Source organism: Eleginops maclovinus, chromosome 12 (assembly GCF_036324505.1).
Source record: "Eleginops maclovinus isolate JMC-PN-2008 ecotype Puerto Natales chromosome 12, JC_Emac_rtc_rv5, whole genome shotgun sequence".
Taxonomy (NCBI): Eukaryota; Metazoa; Chordata; class Actinopteri; order Perciformes; family Eleginopidae; genus Eleginops; species Eleginops maclovinus.
The window spans coordinates 11,966,418-11,984,292 of NC_086360.1; the positions used below are offsets into that span (position 1 = coordinate 11,966,418).

The following is a 17,875-nucleotide window of genomic DNA, read 5'->3' on the forward strand; positions in this document are numbered from 1 at the left end:
TCTCCCCTCACGAAGGCAGACAAGCACGGAGGAAGACTGGGAGCCGGATCGTGGTTTAAAGAGGGAGAAAGCTCCAGCTCTGCGGGAGGAAAGGAGGGGAGGAGTGTTCTCTGGGCCAGTGTCTACTTTCCTTTGCAGGAGCGAGGGGGATCAAGGAGGAGGGAGCTCAATTGATTTGGATGAAGTAGCACGCTCTGTCATGTGTCGAGACGGTCGAGACTTGCACCAAATCCTGCACCAGCGGCGTCATTAACGCGGGGCAATTTACTGTCTCTTATAAAAACATGATTGGGCTAATAACGTGGAACTTTTGGTTGCCAAGAGATGTAGTACTGTATAGATTTGCCTGAATGAGTGTTATTCTGACTTTTAAAATATATCAGCGTTAAAAAGTCAAATAGTTTACCGAAAGTTTACAAATTAGCCTTATTTTCTACCTCATAAATGTCAAAATATCCCACATAAAATTCCTCAGTCCTTTCATATGTCCAAAAATGACATACCTTATGTCAGCCACGATAAGAAACTTAATGCTTGTGACTCAGAAATCAACACTAACAAACGGACGAACTGGTGTGGTAAAGCTTTTCAAATTAAAACGCTTAACATTTTAATGTCAATGTTCAGCATAATGTTAAGTTAAGTCTATATTGTGTACTAAGTAAACTTCCATACCTTTTAGGGCTTTAGGATCTGGTGCATGACATTTTGGGAAAAAATAGCAACCCCCCCACAAAATATTTGCATCTGTATTTTTACATACTATACTAAGTGTTTGATTAGTATTAGTGTGATATTTTTGAGAGATCTCTTAAATCCATGAAGAAGAAACAGTCTCAAAATCAAACCATAGACCAATCTTGTGCAAACACATATGTTCTTTAGTTTTATTTATAAATAAGGACAACAATGTTCATTCCTGCAGCTTTTAAACAAAGAAATTAAGCTATTTCTAATAAAGTTCTCATTCTGACTTTTGGCCAAGATAAGAGTTTGTATCAACAAGGAATGGTTTCCAGTGTGGAGGATTGTAATGGATTCAAGGAAACTAGATGCTAAGAATACCTTCACACTTAAATATATGCATGGATTTACTTTCAGCTTCAATTGAGCTCCACTGTAAAAGTGGACAAGCATGCCTGCTGTTAGTTGTTCACTGTAGAATAGCCCATTGAGTGACTCTATTTATTTTTTCCAGGGAACATTAAAGCCCTTGTATATCACAACATAATGTCGCTCAGGGTAAAAGGCTTTTCTCGGGCGTATCTTCTGAAAGTTGTGACCCCTTTCAATAAATACTGCTATGCTTCAGGTGTCTAATATTTATCCCTGGAGCAAATTCATCTGTGAGTAATACTGAGGTTACTGAGACATGACACATTCATTCCCTCATTTCAGCGATGAATGAGAGACACAAAGGCAGACAATGCAGTGATTCAAGATATATAGACCATAGTTGTTAATAAAATAAAATATTTTCCCAACAGTCCCCCAGAAATCTTTTTTGGAGTAGAGAGAAGACAATTTATGAGAATGAAGAATCAGCTTAAAATAACTTAGCAAACCAATGTTTCACACAGATAATGACCATTCATCTCAGTCCACCTTACTTTAACAGTATACACTAATTGGCCACATTGGGGTGTACCTCTTATGTGGACCCAATAAAACCGCCATGCAACAGAAGCTGTATTGTACAAGCTGTTGTGTATGTTGAGGTTTTAACATAAAACACTTTTAGAACTAACAAGCACAGCCTCACTGGAGCAGCACACCCTAACATTAGAGGACGAACAGTGTGTTGTTGGCTGGTGTTTTACCACATATCTGGAATGTCTATACCTGGTGTAAAATTGCAAGCCTGGGCAATTATCCCAAATGATCAACATCTATAAAGACATAAAAGAACAAATTGACTACTGTTTATTACAATTTCCAATAATAATTCTCAATAAGTAAGAGTGAAACATGTTTCTGATGAGAGGAAACAATTTCAGACATTAATTGCATTACTGAATTGCATATATTTTTGGCATATGTTACTGTGGTATTCAGACCTTTTTCTTTAGAAAAATGCATCTTTGCCAAGTATCCAAGCCTTCTTATCATTCTCACAGACATTACTCTAACTGACCCCCTGAAGTCTCCTGTTACAGTAATGTGCAACAGACTGTGAAATGTCTGAACCTGGAAAAATAATCAGGACCTTTTGTTAGTCTTAGGTGGGAGAGAAAAGATTTTACACAAAGATGGATTGTGGCTACATTCCTTATCAAGGTTTTTCTGTGTGATGCTTTCAGAAAAGTTTGTAGCACTACATATAGTAATACCAGCAAGCTGAGTTCATAAAACATGCACTCAAATGACAAAATAAACTGAATCCCTATATCACAATCCATTGAAGTTAATGCAACATAAACTTGCTTTCACCGAAACAAAGTTAACCTCAATAATAGATTTGGTATTCATTTTGTGAATCTGCTATATCCAAAGTCAGAAATGTACCAACTTGTTAATATATATATTTTTTTGTTGTATTTTATTAAGATAATGATATGTTCTTGATGATATGTTTCATTATTACACACTTTATCTTTATCAAAATCTCTTTTGTATTAATGGCCTTATTATAGCAGAATACTAACTAAGATTTTTTTTTAAAACAAAGCAGCCATGCACAAAATATATTAACAGTTATAAAGTAAAATTTGAAAAACATTTCTACATGTATTTTCCCACTATCATGAACACTGAACCACGTGTCTGCACCTCTTTGGTTGTCCACAGGAGGCGCTGCTCTGTGAACTTTGTTCCAGTGATATATGGGCGTGTTTACAACTCGCGCTCTACTCAGTCTTTTGAGTCACTCCTCGGGAAGGAAGGGCATGGATTTAACTCTGACAGGTAAAATGAGCCGCTGCGAGTTTTTGTAAAAGCTTTTGAAAACATGAACAGCTCCGTCGTATAGAGTCTTGTAGTTTAATCAGAGAGGGGTCCTGTCATAGTTTGGTTATAAATGGATTTGTTTATGTTGGCACGATTACATGTGATAGTGTTCGCCAGTGTGTGTGTGTGTGTGTGTGTGTGTGTGTGTGTGTGTGTGTGTGTGTGTGTGTGTGTGTGTGTGTGTGTGTGTGTGTGTGTGTGTGTGTGTGTGTGTGTGTGTGTGTGTGTGTGTGTGTGTGTGTGTGTGTGTGTGTGTGTGTGTGTGTGTGTGTGTGTGTGTGCTGTTGCGGCTTTACTCCTGATTAAATTAACTATGAGTGTTTGATGAGTTGTATTAGTTTTCTGGGCATGTCATTGTGATACTTGTTGACCTTAGTGTGACAAGTGATTGTAAAAATGATTGCTCTATCATGTCTACCTATCTTATTTGGGTGACCATGTTGAACGTTTATGACTAAAATAAACACCCTTTTCCCCACATACAGTACTGCACGCCTTCTGAGCCACTGGGCTGCTCTTGTACCTCAAAGGAATCAGGTGGACATGGAGGATTTCTGGACATTTGCCCTTTGGGCACTGAAGACTTGGCTGTACCTCGTAATCAGCCTCATCATGATCCCTGCCATGTTTGGCTTCTCACTGGGCATCTCTGAGGCCTACATGAACATCCTGGTGAAAACCTTAGAGGTACTGTTGTTTTGGGATTTCTCACAGATGTACTTCTTAGGCTATGCAGATGCCATAAATGCCTCCTGTCTGTGTGTCCTCTACAGTGGGCCACGCTGAACATACAGAAAGTCACAGTTGAAAGAACACTCAAAGCATCAGCATCTAATGGTGAGTAAAAAACAGCGTGATTACAAAATACTTGACTTAAGGACAGTTCTAAAGAAAAGTCATTGTCATATCTTTTATTGTGAAAGTTTGGACTATAGTGAGTATAGTGTTCACTGCTGGATTTCTTAAGATATGTATTACAAGTCTGATCATGCATGTTGCAATGATATTGCCTGGTTTAAAAGAGTAAGGATTCCTCTTTGCAGATAAGAAGGATTTTGAATCTAGCCCCAAACATCTCAAACTTACACCTCACAAGACATGATCTCTTTACTCATTATCAGCTGCACAGGAGGGTATCCCTCGCTGTAACACATAAAGACGTAAGTAATGTCAGCAAAATGTGGCCTCTGCAAAGTCCAAAGTATCTCAGCATTGCATTTGAATGTGGAATATAAAAACAAGAACTTTAAACTGCTTCATAAATAGCGATAAGGCAGACATCATTTTGAAATATTGGAAACAGAGTTTGTTTCTCAAGGTTTTGGACTTTGCCTGCAGTACTATCAGACAAATGGATTAAGTTGAGGCCACTTCTCTACTGTTCTGTGAGCTGTTGGTGGATAGTGATAGATCCCTGCTCTTTGAACAGCTATATCTCTTATTGTAATTATGTGTTTCAGTTCAAAATGTGTGGGTTTAAGGTAGATTGTTAGAAATGTATGTTCTTGCTGTAAAAGCTCATACTGTAAAAGTTCAGTGTATTCAATGTTGAAATGTGCAGATTCCTCTGCTGCGTTATGCCAAATGACACAAGTTGTAGATATTAGGTGAAGCATGCTGATATTTATTTTTATGTTTTATCTTTTCTCTCTGAAGGGAAAGTCTCAGAATGGTTTCGTGCTCTGATTCAATATGCCCGTTTATCAGATTTTTTTTAATTTTATCACTGACTGAAACCATTTATTTTCCTGGCTCTATCAACACAATCTCTAAAGATAGGGCAGGGCTGCTGCTGAGTTTTCTATTAGATAATGTAGTGTGTGTGTGTGTGTGTGTGTGTGTGTGTGTGTGTGTGTGTGTGTGTGTGTGTGTGTGTGTGTGTGTGTGTGTGTGTGTGTGTGTGTGTGTGTGTGTGTGTGTGTGTGTGTGTGTGTGTGTGTGTGTGTGTGTGTGTTAGGTCTCATCCAGAGAGACGATGGCTCTATGGAGAAAGAGTTTGAGGAACTCAGACGCAGTCGCCCCAAACCACTGGTGGGCGGTGATTTTGCACTTAGTGACTGTTTCTATTTCACGCGAAAAGGAATCGAGAGCATTGTAGAGGATGAGGTAACTTTATTTGCAAGAACACCATTTTTTACTAAATAAGTTGACTTGTTAGTGTAGTGTGATGTTTTAATTTTTTTTATTTCAATCAACTCCAAATATAGGTGACACAGCGGTTCACTTCAGAGGAGCTGGTGTCGTGGAACTTACTGACTCGCACCAACAACGATTTCCAGTACATCAGTCCCAGGGTGACGCTGGTCTATGGCATCGGCATCTTTGTGAGATACTGCATCCTCGCCCCGCTTAGGTACGCAAATGCTAAATCCAATCCTCTTGCTGCAAAATGAAGTTGTTCTGACACAAATAAGATAAGATAAGAAGTACTTTATTAATCCCAAACTTTGAATTGTTTTTGTTGCAGCAGCATACAACGAAACAAGGCATTGCACATAATTAGAAATAATACAGATTTCAAAATCGCAAAATCATAAAAATAACTTATTTGTATCTTCTGCCTTTTTCAAAGTTTGACCAATTTCTTCCAGACATTTTTGGTACTTTCAAAATAGCCCTCTCTAACAAGCTGCAATCAGACTATGGTTATTGGACTCAAAACACTGAAAATGTAATTTTAGTTTTCATATTACATGTTTGCGTTTTTATTTTACGTGCCGAACATTTGATGAATGAATGTGTTCCACTTTCTCCAGGATAACTCTGGCTTGCATTGGCCTGTCCTGGTTGGTCATAGGGACATCTGCAGTTGGATTACTTCCAAATTGGAGGTGGCTAAAATCTACAAACACACAAAGAATAATTCTATTCCATATTTAGATTTCCTTTACTAATAGATAGGGTTCCTTCTTCCTTTAAGCCCCCCTGTGTGTTTGTGTTTCCAGGTTGAAGTTCTGGCTCAGTGAATGGGTGCATGTGATGTGCTACAGGATCTGTGCTCGAGGACTTTCTGCCACCATCCGCTATCACGACAGGTAAACAAGTCTCCATCTTCACCTTTTTAACAATCAGGAAAATAATTTGACTCTGACCTCATCTCTTCACCTCCGAACAACAGCGAAAATAAACCACAAAAAGGAGGAATCTGTGTGGCCAATCACACCTCTCCTATTGACATAGTGATTCTCTGCAACGATGGGTGTTATGCTATGGTAAAAACAATCTTTCATGTTGAACTTTCTATACTGGTAGGAAATGTGTAATTCTAAATGAAGACCTGCTGCCATAACTGTCCTAATGTCTCCATCAGGTGGGTCAGGTACATGGAGGTTTGATGGGAGTCATCCAGAGAGCCATGGTGAGGTCTTGTCCTCATGTCTGGTTTGAGAGAGCTGAGATGAGAGATCGCCACCTAGTGACCAAAAGGTGAGCTCACTCCTTCACTGCAGCGTTTTTTCTCTGGCTTGTCAGTGCATGTCTTTCTGGTCTGTATTTTGTCTCCGTGGCTGCTTTGGCACCCAGAGAGGTTGGCATTTTCCTGGCAGTTAAATTATCTTGAGTTTCTGTATCTCTTCCAAGCAACAGCAGGTTTTGGAAAGTTGCTAGTCAAGAGTGACTCATTGGATTCCAGGATCTCATAATATCAATCAGACACTTCTTCCAGATGTTTGATCTTTTGTCCCAAATGTGAAAAAACTCTTCAAAGATAATATGTAGACATTTAAAAAGTCAGGAGATGGTTTCCATTACCTCTTTGTGTTGTTTCCAGGTTGAAAGATCATGTGAATGACAAGGAAAAGCTCCCCATATTGATATTTCCAGAGGGTAAGTTCGACCATGTGGAATGATGGAGTTACTCTATCCACAGCGTTTTTGTTGTTTGTCCCTGTATCATAAAAGATAAGACTCAGTAGCTGTTGATATTTTAGCCAAGGGCCTGATGGTAGTCTGGCCACTCAGTGGTGACTAATGATGAGCTATTTCATGTGGGTTTGGACAAAGCTCACACAACTCTGTCCCCTTTTATCTTCCAATGTCTGATTTCCACAGGAACCTGTGTCAACAACACATCTGTCATGATGTTTAAGAAGGGAAGTTTTGAAATTGGAGCAACTATATATCCAGTGGCTATTAAGGTACTTTAATCCTGTCTGTCAATACCACCCCAGCACTCATTCAGTTATTTGTGGCCTACTGGCTCACTTGTTTTAAAGTTACACACTGCGCTTTTGCATTTTTTCTTAGTATGATCCAAATGTTGGAGATGCTTTCTGGAACAGTTCCAAACACAGCATGGTCAGTTACCTGCTGAGGATGATGACCAGCTGGGCCCTCGTCTGTAATGTCTGGTATCTGCCTGCCATGCACCAACAGGTGTGTATGTCCCAAAGCACTTGAGCAGCCCATATGTGGCACCCCACATGTACACACATTGCAGTATATTGAGTTTGTTTTCATTGCAACATGGCAGGAGGGGGAAGATGCTGTTCAGTTTGCCAACAGAGTCAAGTCAGCCATTGCTCGACGGGGAGGGCTGGTAGATCTACAGTGGTAAGATTCAACCATTGTACTTTCTTCAGTTGAATGTTTTTTCTTCATTCTAGAGTATTTTACTTACTTACTCAAAATAATGCTTGAACACACATCTTGTGAAGGAAAAATCTTGACTAAAAATATATATTTATCCTCTGACCTGTAGTGCTTTCTATCAATCTAAATTATTTATATCAGGTGTTAAAGATATAATCAGTAGAGATTCTCCCTAATTTAATTAATCTAGATAGCACTCTGTTTAGGGGGTTCAAAGTGCCGACCAATAAAGTAAAACTCTTGGCTTATCTTGTATCCACCTGGCTGCCTCTGTCTGCAGGGATGGAGGTCTGAAGAGGTCGCAGCCGAAGGTGTGGTTCAAAGAGGAGCAGCAGAAGCAGTACAGTAGCATGGTGGTGGGTGACGACAGCAGCAGCCACAGTGACTGACCCCACCAGCTAGTACGCTCTAAAAATCCCTGCCATGTGGAAAATATATACTGGAAACCGGCATCTCTTTCTCTCTCCTCTCATGTTCCCTTGAGCTTGGCCTGATCTTGCCAATTACAGCAGGATGGGTACCACGGGTACAGCTGAAAAACAAGTCTCAGGGATTCACAAAGTGCAATATTGAGGCGCAGACCGTGGCTCTGATAAAAAGAAAGCTCTCTCTCTTTTTTTTTTCTTCTGCTGAAGAAACTTTAGCTTCTGTTGTGATTGAATGGAAATGCTCCGAATGAAATGTGTGATTACAGACAATGCGATGGTCAGAACAACTGGATTCATGGATGTCTCCATCAGTAAACTCATTAATGTGATGTTCAATGATATTTTTAAGACAACTTTTAGTTTTAGTTTTAGTGTGTGTTTTATACAATGCCAAATAACCTGTAGGCATTGTGTAGTTTTACTATTTTATAGCATGACATGTCATATTATTTAATACGGCAGATGCAGAGAGCTAAACACAAGATATAATGCTTTTATGTATTTAAGTCTTGCAGTGTTGTACTGCAACATAATTAACACTGATGGGTACCTTTACCATAGTTTTTACTTTAAAGCAACTTGTTTTCACACTTCTTTTTTTGAATTCAACACTGATAGTTTAGTTATGCAAAAAGAAAACGTGTTATTCTGTGGTTTTTAGCATCTTTTGACACCTTTTTTTTTACAGTGCAGTAAAGGCAAAGCAGGGACACGAGACACATGGGGTTTGCACATAAATAATACATGCGTTGAGGGTGAAGGATAGTTCCTTAAATGTCCACATGTGAAGGGATGGCCTTAAAGGAGAACACACAGCTGAGACTTTTTGGATCTCTCTTCACTGGGTAATTTTCCTGAAGTGTGCTCCTCGTCTATGCTGCTTTTTTTCTGTGAGTTCACTTCTTTGGCTCCTGAAAAAAATTAAAAAGTTTACTCACAGTCATTTTTCCAATATTTTGTTTTGTTTTATATTGTCAGCGTTCTCACCATCAATTTTTTCACTATCATTCTTCTCACCATCATTTTCATTATCACTGGGCTCGGTGTGTTCCTGTGTTAAAACTAATATGAGTGAATCACATGTCACGGTATATTGTGTCTCACAGCCCACAAACTCTACTTGTTAACAGTACTCACCTGAATCACGATTCTTTTGATTTTCTTTCTCTCTTTGAGTTCCTGATATCTGGAATTGTCAAGGATGAAAACAAGTTGACATGCCATTGCCAAGAAACTAAGCTGAAACTAATTTATTTACAATAGTGTGTTTTGGAGAACAGTGCCTTTTTAAGATTGGACTTCCTGTCTGTTTGTTTTAGTCGAAAAGCCAAGAGAAACAAATGGTACTGTGAAATATTTATGAGTCTGATTAGTGTCTCGCATCTGTCTCCCTCTGTGCAGTTCAAATGACAACCAGCAGTTTTTAAAGTAAGATGCTTTTATCTCTTGGCAATAAAGAGCCAAAAAAGATGATGTGTGGCAAATCTTTTATGGTTTAATCTCAATGATTAAAATGGTTTCTACAATCAGAACAACCCCCACATTCACAATCTTGTGTTTATTGTGGGCAATGATTTTACATATAGATAACTGGTAAGCTGGTTATGTTATTATTCTGTTACTTATGCATCAAAATGTAATCAGTTGCCGGATAACTGGACAGTGAGTGTGTCTACATGACAACATGTGTCTACATGCTCTTGGTGTCAGCTGGTTGATTTTATAGCATCTGCAGAGGCAATACCCAAATACAATCATTCTTTGCAGAATGCTGATTTTTCTCTGGCATTGAAAACTAATGAATTAATGAAGAACATAATTATAGTCAATTGAAAAACTATCATTTTTGCCTTTTTGACATTGCTACATTATTATTCAATGTTTTTTTTATTATCAAACACAAAACATGTTAAAACCAAACTTCTTTTAACATTCTTAATACGTTTTAGTTGCATTGATATCCCAATAATTTGATTTCAGTGTAAAAATAAAAACAACGTTTTCTGTTCTGTGCACTCAAGGATCACAGCAATAGTGTCACTTGTCCTTTCTAAATTTGAAAGGACAAGTTACACCTGTTACTTCTCAGTACATGTGCAGTATTCTACCTACCGTTGCAGATAGGAGTTACAGTTCCAGTTGGCAGGTTTATTTTTCCTCTTCACTCCATCTTCTGTCCATGTTGTGCTAGCACCTACCCCAACATCCACCCTGCCTGCAGCTCCAGAGGCAATAGGCATCTCTGCCAGTAAAAACTACAGACTTTCGGAATCCAAAAATAAACCCGCAATCATTTGGAAGCAGCCCTGATGATTAATATGTGCTGAAAGTAAATCTTGCAGGATTTCACACACTCTTCCTCTTGTTGTTGACCGGCTGTTTGTTCCCTGTCCAGAAAAATGTGGTGGTGGAGTTTAGGAGGTGTTTGTTGTTGTATCCAAGGCAACAGTGTATTCAAAGAAGGGAACAGCAGTGAGGCTCTGAATGAGATGGAAACACTTTACCATATTTTAGTCTCCCTACTTTACTTAACTTAACCTCACTTTACTTTATTCTACCTACTTTACTTGAATTAACTTAACTATACTTTATTCTACCTACTTCACTTTACTGCGAAAAACAGCCTTTGTCATCGTGGGAATGCTTGAATACATTTCTACTTGGTCTTGAAAAGGTTTCATCTTCTTTGTCATAACTATTTTTTAGACAGAGGATCTCAAATTACTACTAAAAGCATATTTTGTAAGAAAAAATATTGGACTCACTTAAATTAAGTATTAAACCCTAAGATTATTAAACTGAGGTTTCATATTTCCTGATGAGTCTAGAAAACAATCCATTAATATTTTTAAAATATTCAAGAATGTGACATTTGAGTGTGATGTTCCCGTTTTTATTTTATGATCACAGTAATGGTAAGCTGTTTTTTGTTACTTTACTTTTACTTTACAAAACAAACAATTGTAATCGACAAGGAAAGCTTTTAGGGAACATTTTATTCTCTATAGCATACAAAGAAATGGTTCAACCAACAGAACTGCAGCATTTAACAATTGAGGTTAAGTGAATCAGATGTCCCAACATTAATCCTCCAGTCATTGACGTTACTGATTGATAACCTGTACGCGGTATCAGCATGTTAGGTTAACCTGTATGAACTCCTTCTTAAGATTCTTCCTTCTCATCTCCGTGTGTGATGATGTAGCAGAGGGACTTGTAGTCGATGTTGCCAGTTGGGTCAATAGGAGCGAGAGCAAAGGCCTGATCAACCTAGAGGTCCATCAATAACAATGACATAAATATAATCTCAAAGCATAGTTCATGTGTCTATCACTATAAAGATGACAAAAACACAAACCTCCTCTGCTGTGAATTTATCAGCCTGGTTCATCAGTAATCGCTTAAACCTGCAGGAAAAAAAAATAGGTATTGGATAAATGACATAATGTAATGTTGCTGATGATATGCGAAATATAAATAATGGGAAATCTATTTCATATTTATCTTACTCGTCCTTATTAACAAACCCCGTCCCATTCGGGTCAAAAAGCTTGAAGGCACCCAGTATGGTGTCTTCAGGATCGGTGCCTGGAGGACAACAAAGCATCGTCAAGCGTATTCATCAAAGTAAATTCAAGAATGTAGTTTGACGTGTGTAAAAGCTCTCACCATTGAGTTTCTCTCCAAAAAGAGACAAGAACACAGTGAAGTTGATGGGACCCTTCCCCTCATTCAACATTGCATCTAGCTCTTCATCATCGACATTAAGCTTCCCTAACACACAGAGAATATGAGCATTAGAGTAAATACATTTTAACATATTAAATGCATTAAGAACAGCATGTTGCATCAGTAGATACTTTTTATTTTTGTAACCAGGTAAAGAGTTAAAGATAAAAATACCCAGCTGTCCATAGGTCTCCTTTAGGTCCTGTTTTTTGATAACACCATCTCTGTCTTGGTCAATGCACCCAAAAGCCTACAGGATAAAGAACACGAAATAGAAAAGAATTAAAATAAAATAGGTACATGTTTGAGAACTTCCGTTGAATACAACTTACAGTTCACTCAGATGTAGAATGTATGTTGAATTGCATGTGAGGGTTTACTTTTTGAAAAATGGTGCTCCAATGCAACAGTTCCCTTTACTGTTTTTATAAAATAGAACAAAAAATAAATAGGTTTCTTTGGAGTTTTATAGGGTTTTCTCGTAAAGGAAGCTGTTTTTTAAGAAGAAATAGCCAATTTGCGCAATTTGGCCACTTCAATCATTTTGATAGAGATTAAGTTAATTGAAATCCAATAGCCTAGATATTGGCCTTCCTCCATTTCCCTTCTCATGCACGGGTTTGAAAATAAAAAAATCACAGGTTCCTACATTATTGTTTAAAGGGAGCTAAGTGAAGGCAGGCACATTTCAATACTTTACCTCTTTGAACTCCTGTATCTGGGACTGCTCAAACATGGAGAAGACATTGGAGCATGACTTCTGTGCTCCCCTCTGTCTCTTATTGGAGGCCTTCTTACTTGCCTGAAAAGTTGCACAACTAAAAGTTTTAGTTCCTCACTAAAAGTATACAAACATTTGCAATATAGAATAACAAATGATCACAGATTGAAAATATTGCAAGACTGAAAATGCTCACAGACTTACCATGTCTGAATGATCGTATGCTTCCAGCCGAGTGTGACGCTGGGGTGGGTTTTATGTACAGCCCATCTTATCTTTTACCCTCCTATAATAGCCTGTGGTGGGCAGCACAGTCCCTTACATGGCCATCACTGCTGTCTGTGTGCTTCTGAAGGTAGCTGATAAGAGGTGAAGCAGCAGGATTCCTCTGAGCTTGAAAATAGAGATATGAAGTGCATGGAGAGGTAAGTGACCTCTGACGTCACTCAACCAAATGAATTTAATGAACTCCCCTGAATTCAAAGCAAGCAGTGCATTAACTTTAATGTATGTTTTATGTGTTCTTGGTTTTTTTAGGACTTTAGAAACAACATTGTGTGATGATACACAACAGATTTCCTAAACATATAATGGTTTCCTTTTATCCCAATGCATGGTATACTGAGAGGTCTCCCAGGCAGAGACAGGGGGCAGTATATGAACTATTCTACTATTATTTCATACCTCTCTGATTTAGAAAATTGTTAAAGCAGCGGGTGTATCACCAAATGAAATAATTCAATTCAATTCAAAGGCTTTAATGTCATATGCACACAAACTACAGTGAAGAAATGGCAAGGTCCCGAGGTCCTCCAACAATGCAACATAGTTATATACTACTGAAGATGTGTTTTAATTCACTTTGGACAGCGTTTCCTATTGCAGTACAGGGACAATCGGATTTGTTTTCTGATTCACAAAACCTCATAAAAAATATTTTGCTATTCCATTTCAGCTTTGGTATTAAATATAATATTTGGTAATTAAACTGATATTTACATAAGTTTAAATATAATAGTTGAGTCTATTAAAGCATTTTTATTTACAGTTGGGCTTATTCACATCCAAAGCACATTTCATCATGCACATTAGAAAACTGCAATGCAATAACTAAAATGCATATAGATTTGGATAATTGAAATATACATGACAACTGAATATTTCCTTTCTCACAAACAGAAATCGCTGCATAACAAAGAATATAGTTGGTTTAGTCATAGATCGTAGCAGCATTTACAAATGAATTCCCTGGGTTTACATGTACAAGTAATATAAGGAACAGGTTTGCATGGGCATTATACCATATCACCAATAATACTTAACCATTGTTGAAATGGGCCAGTTCATACCCAAACATTATCAATAGGCAGTGATACACAGATTCAGGAACATTATATTTTTCAACAATCTGGTCTAATGCTACCAAATACAGTATAATACAGCTTGTTTTTTTGTCTGTACATCATCCAGCTGTGGGTGTCCGCCCGACGGTCAGTGACACATCACTCAGAGCCTAAAAAAGGCCGGAGCTGCCGACTCTGAATGACTTGTCATCAATGTTCTCAGATCACAGTTCAGTTTACTGGGTCAGCATGCAGGCAGCCATCTTACAGGCCACTGCTGAGATAAGGGCGGCTCCACGACCACTCCCCTCCTCCGACTGGATGAAGGTGATCTCACAGTGAGGCGTGAGGTCCCTGACAATTTGGTGGAATCTTTCACGGAACCTGAGATAAAGAAACAACATGTCAGACCTCCAACTTCTTTTCCACTTTCTCTCTATTGTATAGTCATACAATTAAGATTTATTTTCTCCAATGAAGTGGATTTAGGGAGCTAAATATAAGTCCAACAAGCAGATAATTTGGAAGCACTGCATTTTGGGTACATCTAATCACCTCTGCTATTTACTTATAGTTTGTTAAGTATTTATAATAAATATGTGGATACTTCAAAAGTCTCAAACATTGATTCCTCACCATGGGTGCAGCTTGTAGACAGATCCATCAACCCCCACTGTGATCTTCAGGGCTTCTTGGCTGCGTCGCTCCCGCATCCGGTTGATCACAGCTGCAAGCCCGGCGCCGCACATATGTGAAGAGCGAGTGGAGACTCTCTCGCACACCAAACGCACAATGTCACAATCCAGCTCTGATGGCAGAACACCCAGCGAGGACAGGATGTTGTAAATTTGCTTTCTGTCCCCAGTGTCACTGGAAAAAAAGGGCAAACGTTCATAATACATAAATATCACAACTATGTGTAGTATTATTTGGTTTTTTAATGAAAATTAATCATCATTTTTTGTATATTAATGTCTGCTTATGATAATCAAATTATTGTCTACATTGATAAATAATGTCTTGATCATCTTCAGTTCTAGTCCTTTTTTGTCCTGTTTCTTTTTAATAGGCCAAATATTTTTAAGATGTATTAATGGGAGGATAACGGCAGCCATGGTACTATTTGTTGATGCTCACCTCTCCATCTGTGAGACAAAGCACGTCTCAAAGCTTCCACGTGTCTTCAGCTGCTCTGACGCCTCACCGTTGAACAGCAGGTCTTCATTCACCAGCTTCATCAGAACAAGCCTGACCAGCTCTCCCATATACTTCCCACTGATAAGCTTCTCATATCTACCGGAGGCGAAAACAACAGAAGAGACAGGTAACTTTGAATAAATATTGATAGGGTGGCAACTCAAGGACAGGATGTTAAAATTGGGTTAAAGAACAGGAAGCAAATGCACCTCACCAAACACACAAGAGCAAACAACCATTTTTAATTAAAAAAAGGAGAACGGATGAAGATGACAACATCACTGCTAAAAAGGCTCAATGAGGCTGGGCTCAGCAGTTGTCTGTGTTAAGGGACTGCCAGTGCAAAAGGTAAACAGCCATTAGGCCGACAGGCACTATGGCAAGCAGAGGAGAGGGGTCATTAATCTGACACCCCTGCATGCTGACTGACCACTGACGTATGAGAGCTCTAGCCATTTACAGTCATCCTCAGGGAAAAACAACTGGTAGCTTAGCAACCACACAGAAGGCTCAAGTGAGAGTCAGGTGAGTATTGCCGCAGAAGGATAATTAATTCAGAAAAACAATAAGACAATGAGAGTGTGAAAGTGTGTGCCAAACTTTAAAATACAATGTTAATCTATCATATTACTATGAGTACAAACACTTGAGTTAATAAAGTAGATGAAGTTGGTAGACATGTAGAGTTGGGTCAAACAATCGACAAGGTTTCATATCTGTGACTGAATGTTTGAACTGAATGCACTTACAGCTGCCGTCCTGGGTTAATGGAGTTCTCGTCCACCACTCTGTCGTACTCCAGTCTGAACTCCTCCAGCTCCCCGTTGTTTCCGAACGCCCCCCACTCTGTGTTCACACACATCCGGCCCTCCTCCCCTTCCACCAGCTCCACAGTCCTCATCTCCTCCATGTAGCATGCATTACAACCAGTGCCTGGTGTCAAAAAAAGCACAAAAAAACCAAACTTGAAATATGCTCTACATGCATGTTCATAGTGCATATCAGTGTCACATGTGTTGCTATTTACCAACAATCATCCCAACTTCACAGCTGCGATCCTCATAGTAGCAGGAAATCATGGTGGCTACTGTGTCGTTCACCATGGCAACCACATCCATCTCAAAGTCCTACATCAAATACCAATGGATTTAGAGTCATCCAGCCGGTTGTCACCAATTTGTTTTGTTGATTAAGAAAAAAAATACTTCCAATATGCAGTAACTCACCCCTCGTCTCTTGATAGCATCTCTGAGTAAACCAACAATGTTGTTCCCTTCGGCCCCAGAAGCCTTGAAGCCTTTGGTCCAGTTAAGCAGGATACCCTGTGGGAAGTGAATGAAATTTAAGATACATACATTTTTAGGTCTGGCACTGTTGACCGATCTTGGGATTGTTTAAACATATGTGCATGTGTATGTAGTGTATAACATCATACCTTGTCAATGTCCTCATGTCGTACTGGAAAGGAGAAGGTAAAACCCAGAGGAAGCTTCTTGTGCTTCAAATTATGTTTGTCCAAAAAGTCTGACATGCACTCTGCTATGTAGTCAAATAGCTGCAGAAAGAGAGGATATCAGATGTTGGAGTAATTTCCCTATAATTGGTGCTAATTTCATTCTGTATTTAGAGAAAACCAGACATTAAAACATTTGACAATCGTGGATTTTGAACGTACAATAAAGTAAAACACAATAAACTGGTGAGGAGATATGAACATGAAAAACACTTTAAACAATTGCAATGCTAACCATTTCAGCAGTGCCGGTCATGGCATCTTCAGGAATGGAGTACATCTGGTTCTTGGTCTCCACATTCCAGATCCTCTCTTCATCTGCACCCACCTTCACAAGCATCACACGAAAGTTGGTTCCCCCCAGGTCGAGAGCCAGGAAATCTCCCACCTCTGCTAAAACACACACTACATCTGAACGTGCACGTAATGGCTTTACCTGCACAGGTGATAATCATGAGATTACAAAAAACAACTAAGCTATCGTCTAATGGTGACAGAATGAGTTTCTACCTGATCCCTCAGGGGTCGAGCAGACATATGTTGGAAGCATTTTGACACTGGCCTCTTCATGCGTCTCTAAACGCAATCCTCTGTCCATCTCATGCTGCATCCTTTTCATAACTTCTTTAAGCTCTTCCTTCTTCAACTTGAACTCTGACAAGATCTCCTCTACCTGCAACAAGAGCAGATAACATTTTCAAGGAAACCATTCAATTGTATTGGTAAGTATACACACATGCACTGGAAACACACTTCTTTGCATACTGAGAAACACCTATTTCAAAAATGTGTGAGGTTTCAAAACAAGAGAGAAAAATTATAAGCAGCAACAGCAGAGAAGGAATCAGAGCACCAACCAATGAGACGAAGAGAGAGAAAAACGCTACTTTACAATACAAAACAATGGAAGGAATTGCTGAGGACTTCAATTTCTGCTTCAGAGTTCCCACATACAATCATGTTTTCAGTAATATACAGGACAAAGTAGCATCTGAACAACTAATACAATCAAGCTTCTCACCCAGAGTTGCTTCTGAAACAACATGGTGCAGTCTGTGTGTAAAGATTACGGTTAATTCACATAAAAGTCACATGCAATAAAAGTACCAATCTCTAACAATACTAACGTTCCAAATCATTTTAAGCTTTACGAAGTCTCATCAAACAGAAAAGTGAATCTTACCAATAGGATTTTATCAACCACTGAGCTGTAGCTACAAGGCATGTTCACCATCTGGTTGAGATGAGAGCTGACACACGGCATCTTCATAGCTTTAACTAAATTAGTCTCTGCAAGGGTTTCTAGGTGGGTGGTGAGTGTGTGTCCACCCTGTGTGTGTGCAGAGTCAGTGAAGTGTGAGTTGCACTGAATGAGAACCTCAGCTGATTTTATGCTCAGGTGAAGTGG

General features: G+C 38.9%; 3 protein-coding genes across 6 annotated transcripts in view; 1 reads left to right on the plus strand and 2 right to left on the minus strand.

Annotated features, from left to right (window-relative positions):
- Positions 1-2,850: 2,850 nt before the first annotated feature.
- Positions 2,851-9,434, plus strand: agpat9l (1-acylglycerol-3-phosphate O-acyltransferase 9, like). The gene is made up of 14 exons (XM_063896782.1): positions 2,851-2,904; positions 3,432-3,633; positions 3,720-3,783; positions 4,904-5,052; positions 5,154-5,299; positions 5,703-5,777; positions 5,892-5,981; positions 6,065-6,158; positions 6,257-6,372; positions 6,716-6,771; positions 6,997-7,082; positions 7,192-7,320; positions 7,418-7,497; positions 7,817-9,434. Exons 2-14 carry the CDS (start codon positions 3,490-3,492, stop codon positions 7,923-7,925), a joined length of 1,338 nt encoding a protein of 445 aa, XP_063752852.1. The 5' UTR covers positions 2,851-2,904; positions 3,432-3,489; the 3' UTR covers positions 7,926-9,434.
- Positions 9,435-10,940: 1,506 nt separating this feature from the next.
- On the minus strand, positions 10,941-12,734 carry myl7 (myosin, light chain 7, regulatory). Its single transcript, XM_063896783.1, has 7 exons — positions 12,619-12,734; positions 12,394-12,495; positions 11,868-11,943; positions 11,634-11,738; positions 11,474-11,552; positions 11,323-11,371; positions 10,941-11,234 (listed from the first exon to the last, which is right to left on the minus strand). Exons 1-7 carry the CDS (start codon positions 12,619-12,621, stop codon positions 11,130-11,132), a joined length of 519 nt encoding a protein of 172 aa, XP_063752853.1. The 5' UTR covers positions 12,622-12,734; the 3' UTR covers positions 10,941-11,129.
- Positions 12,735-13,156: 422 nt separating this feature from the next.
- gck (glucokinase (hexokinase 4)) overlaps positions 13,157-17,875 on the minus strand; it is a 6,950-nt gene continuing 2,231 nt past the window's right edge. The window contains exons 1-10 of one of the 4 annotated variants that reach the window (XM_063896778.1): positions 17,651-17,858; positions 16,978-17,140; positions 16,703-16,857; positions 16,390-16,509; positions 16,181-16,276; positions 15,982-16,081; positions 15,704-15,887; positions 14,895-15,050; positions 14,394-14,627; positions 13,157-14,141 (exon numbers count right to left, since the gene is read on the minus strand). In XM_063896778.1, the coding sequence (XP_063752848.1) occupies positions 13,994-14,141; positions 14,394-14,627; positions 14,895-15,050; positions 15,704-15,887; positions 15,982-16,081; positions 16,181-16,276; positions 16,390-16,509; positions 16,703-16,857; positions 16,978-17,140; positions 17,651-17,737 (1,443 nt within the window). In that variant the 5' untranslated portion in view covers positions 17,738-17,858 and the 3' untranslated portion in view covers positions 13,157-13,993. Of the gene's footprint in view, positions 14,142-14,393; positions 14,628-14,894; positions 15,051-15,703; positions 15,888-15,981; positions 16,082-16,180; positions 16,277-16,389; positions 16,510-16,702; positions 16,873-16,977; positions 17,141-17,650; positions 17,859-17,875 lie in introns of those variants that run through there. The other 3 variants (XM_063896777.1, XM_063896781.1, XM_063896780.1) reach the window with 3 other exon arrangements.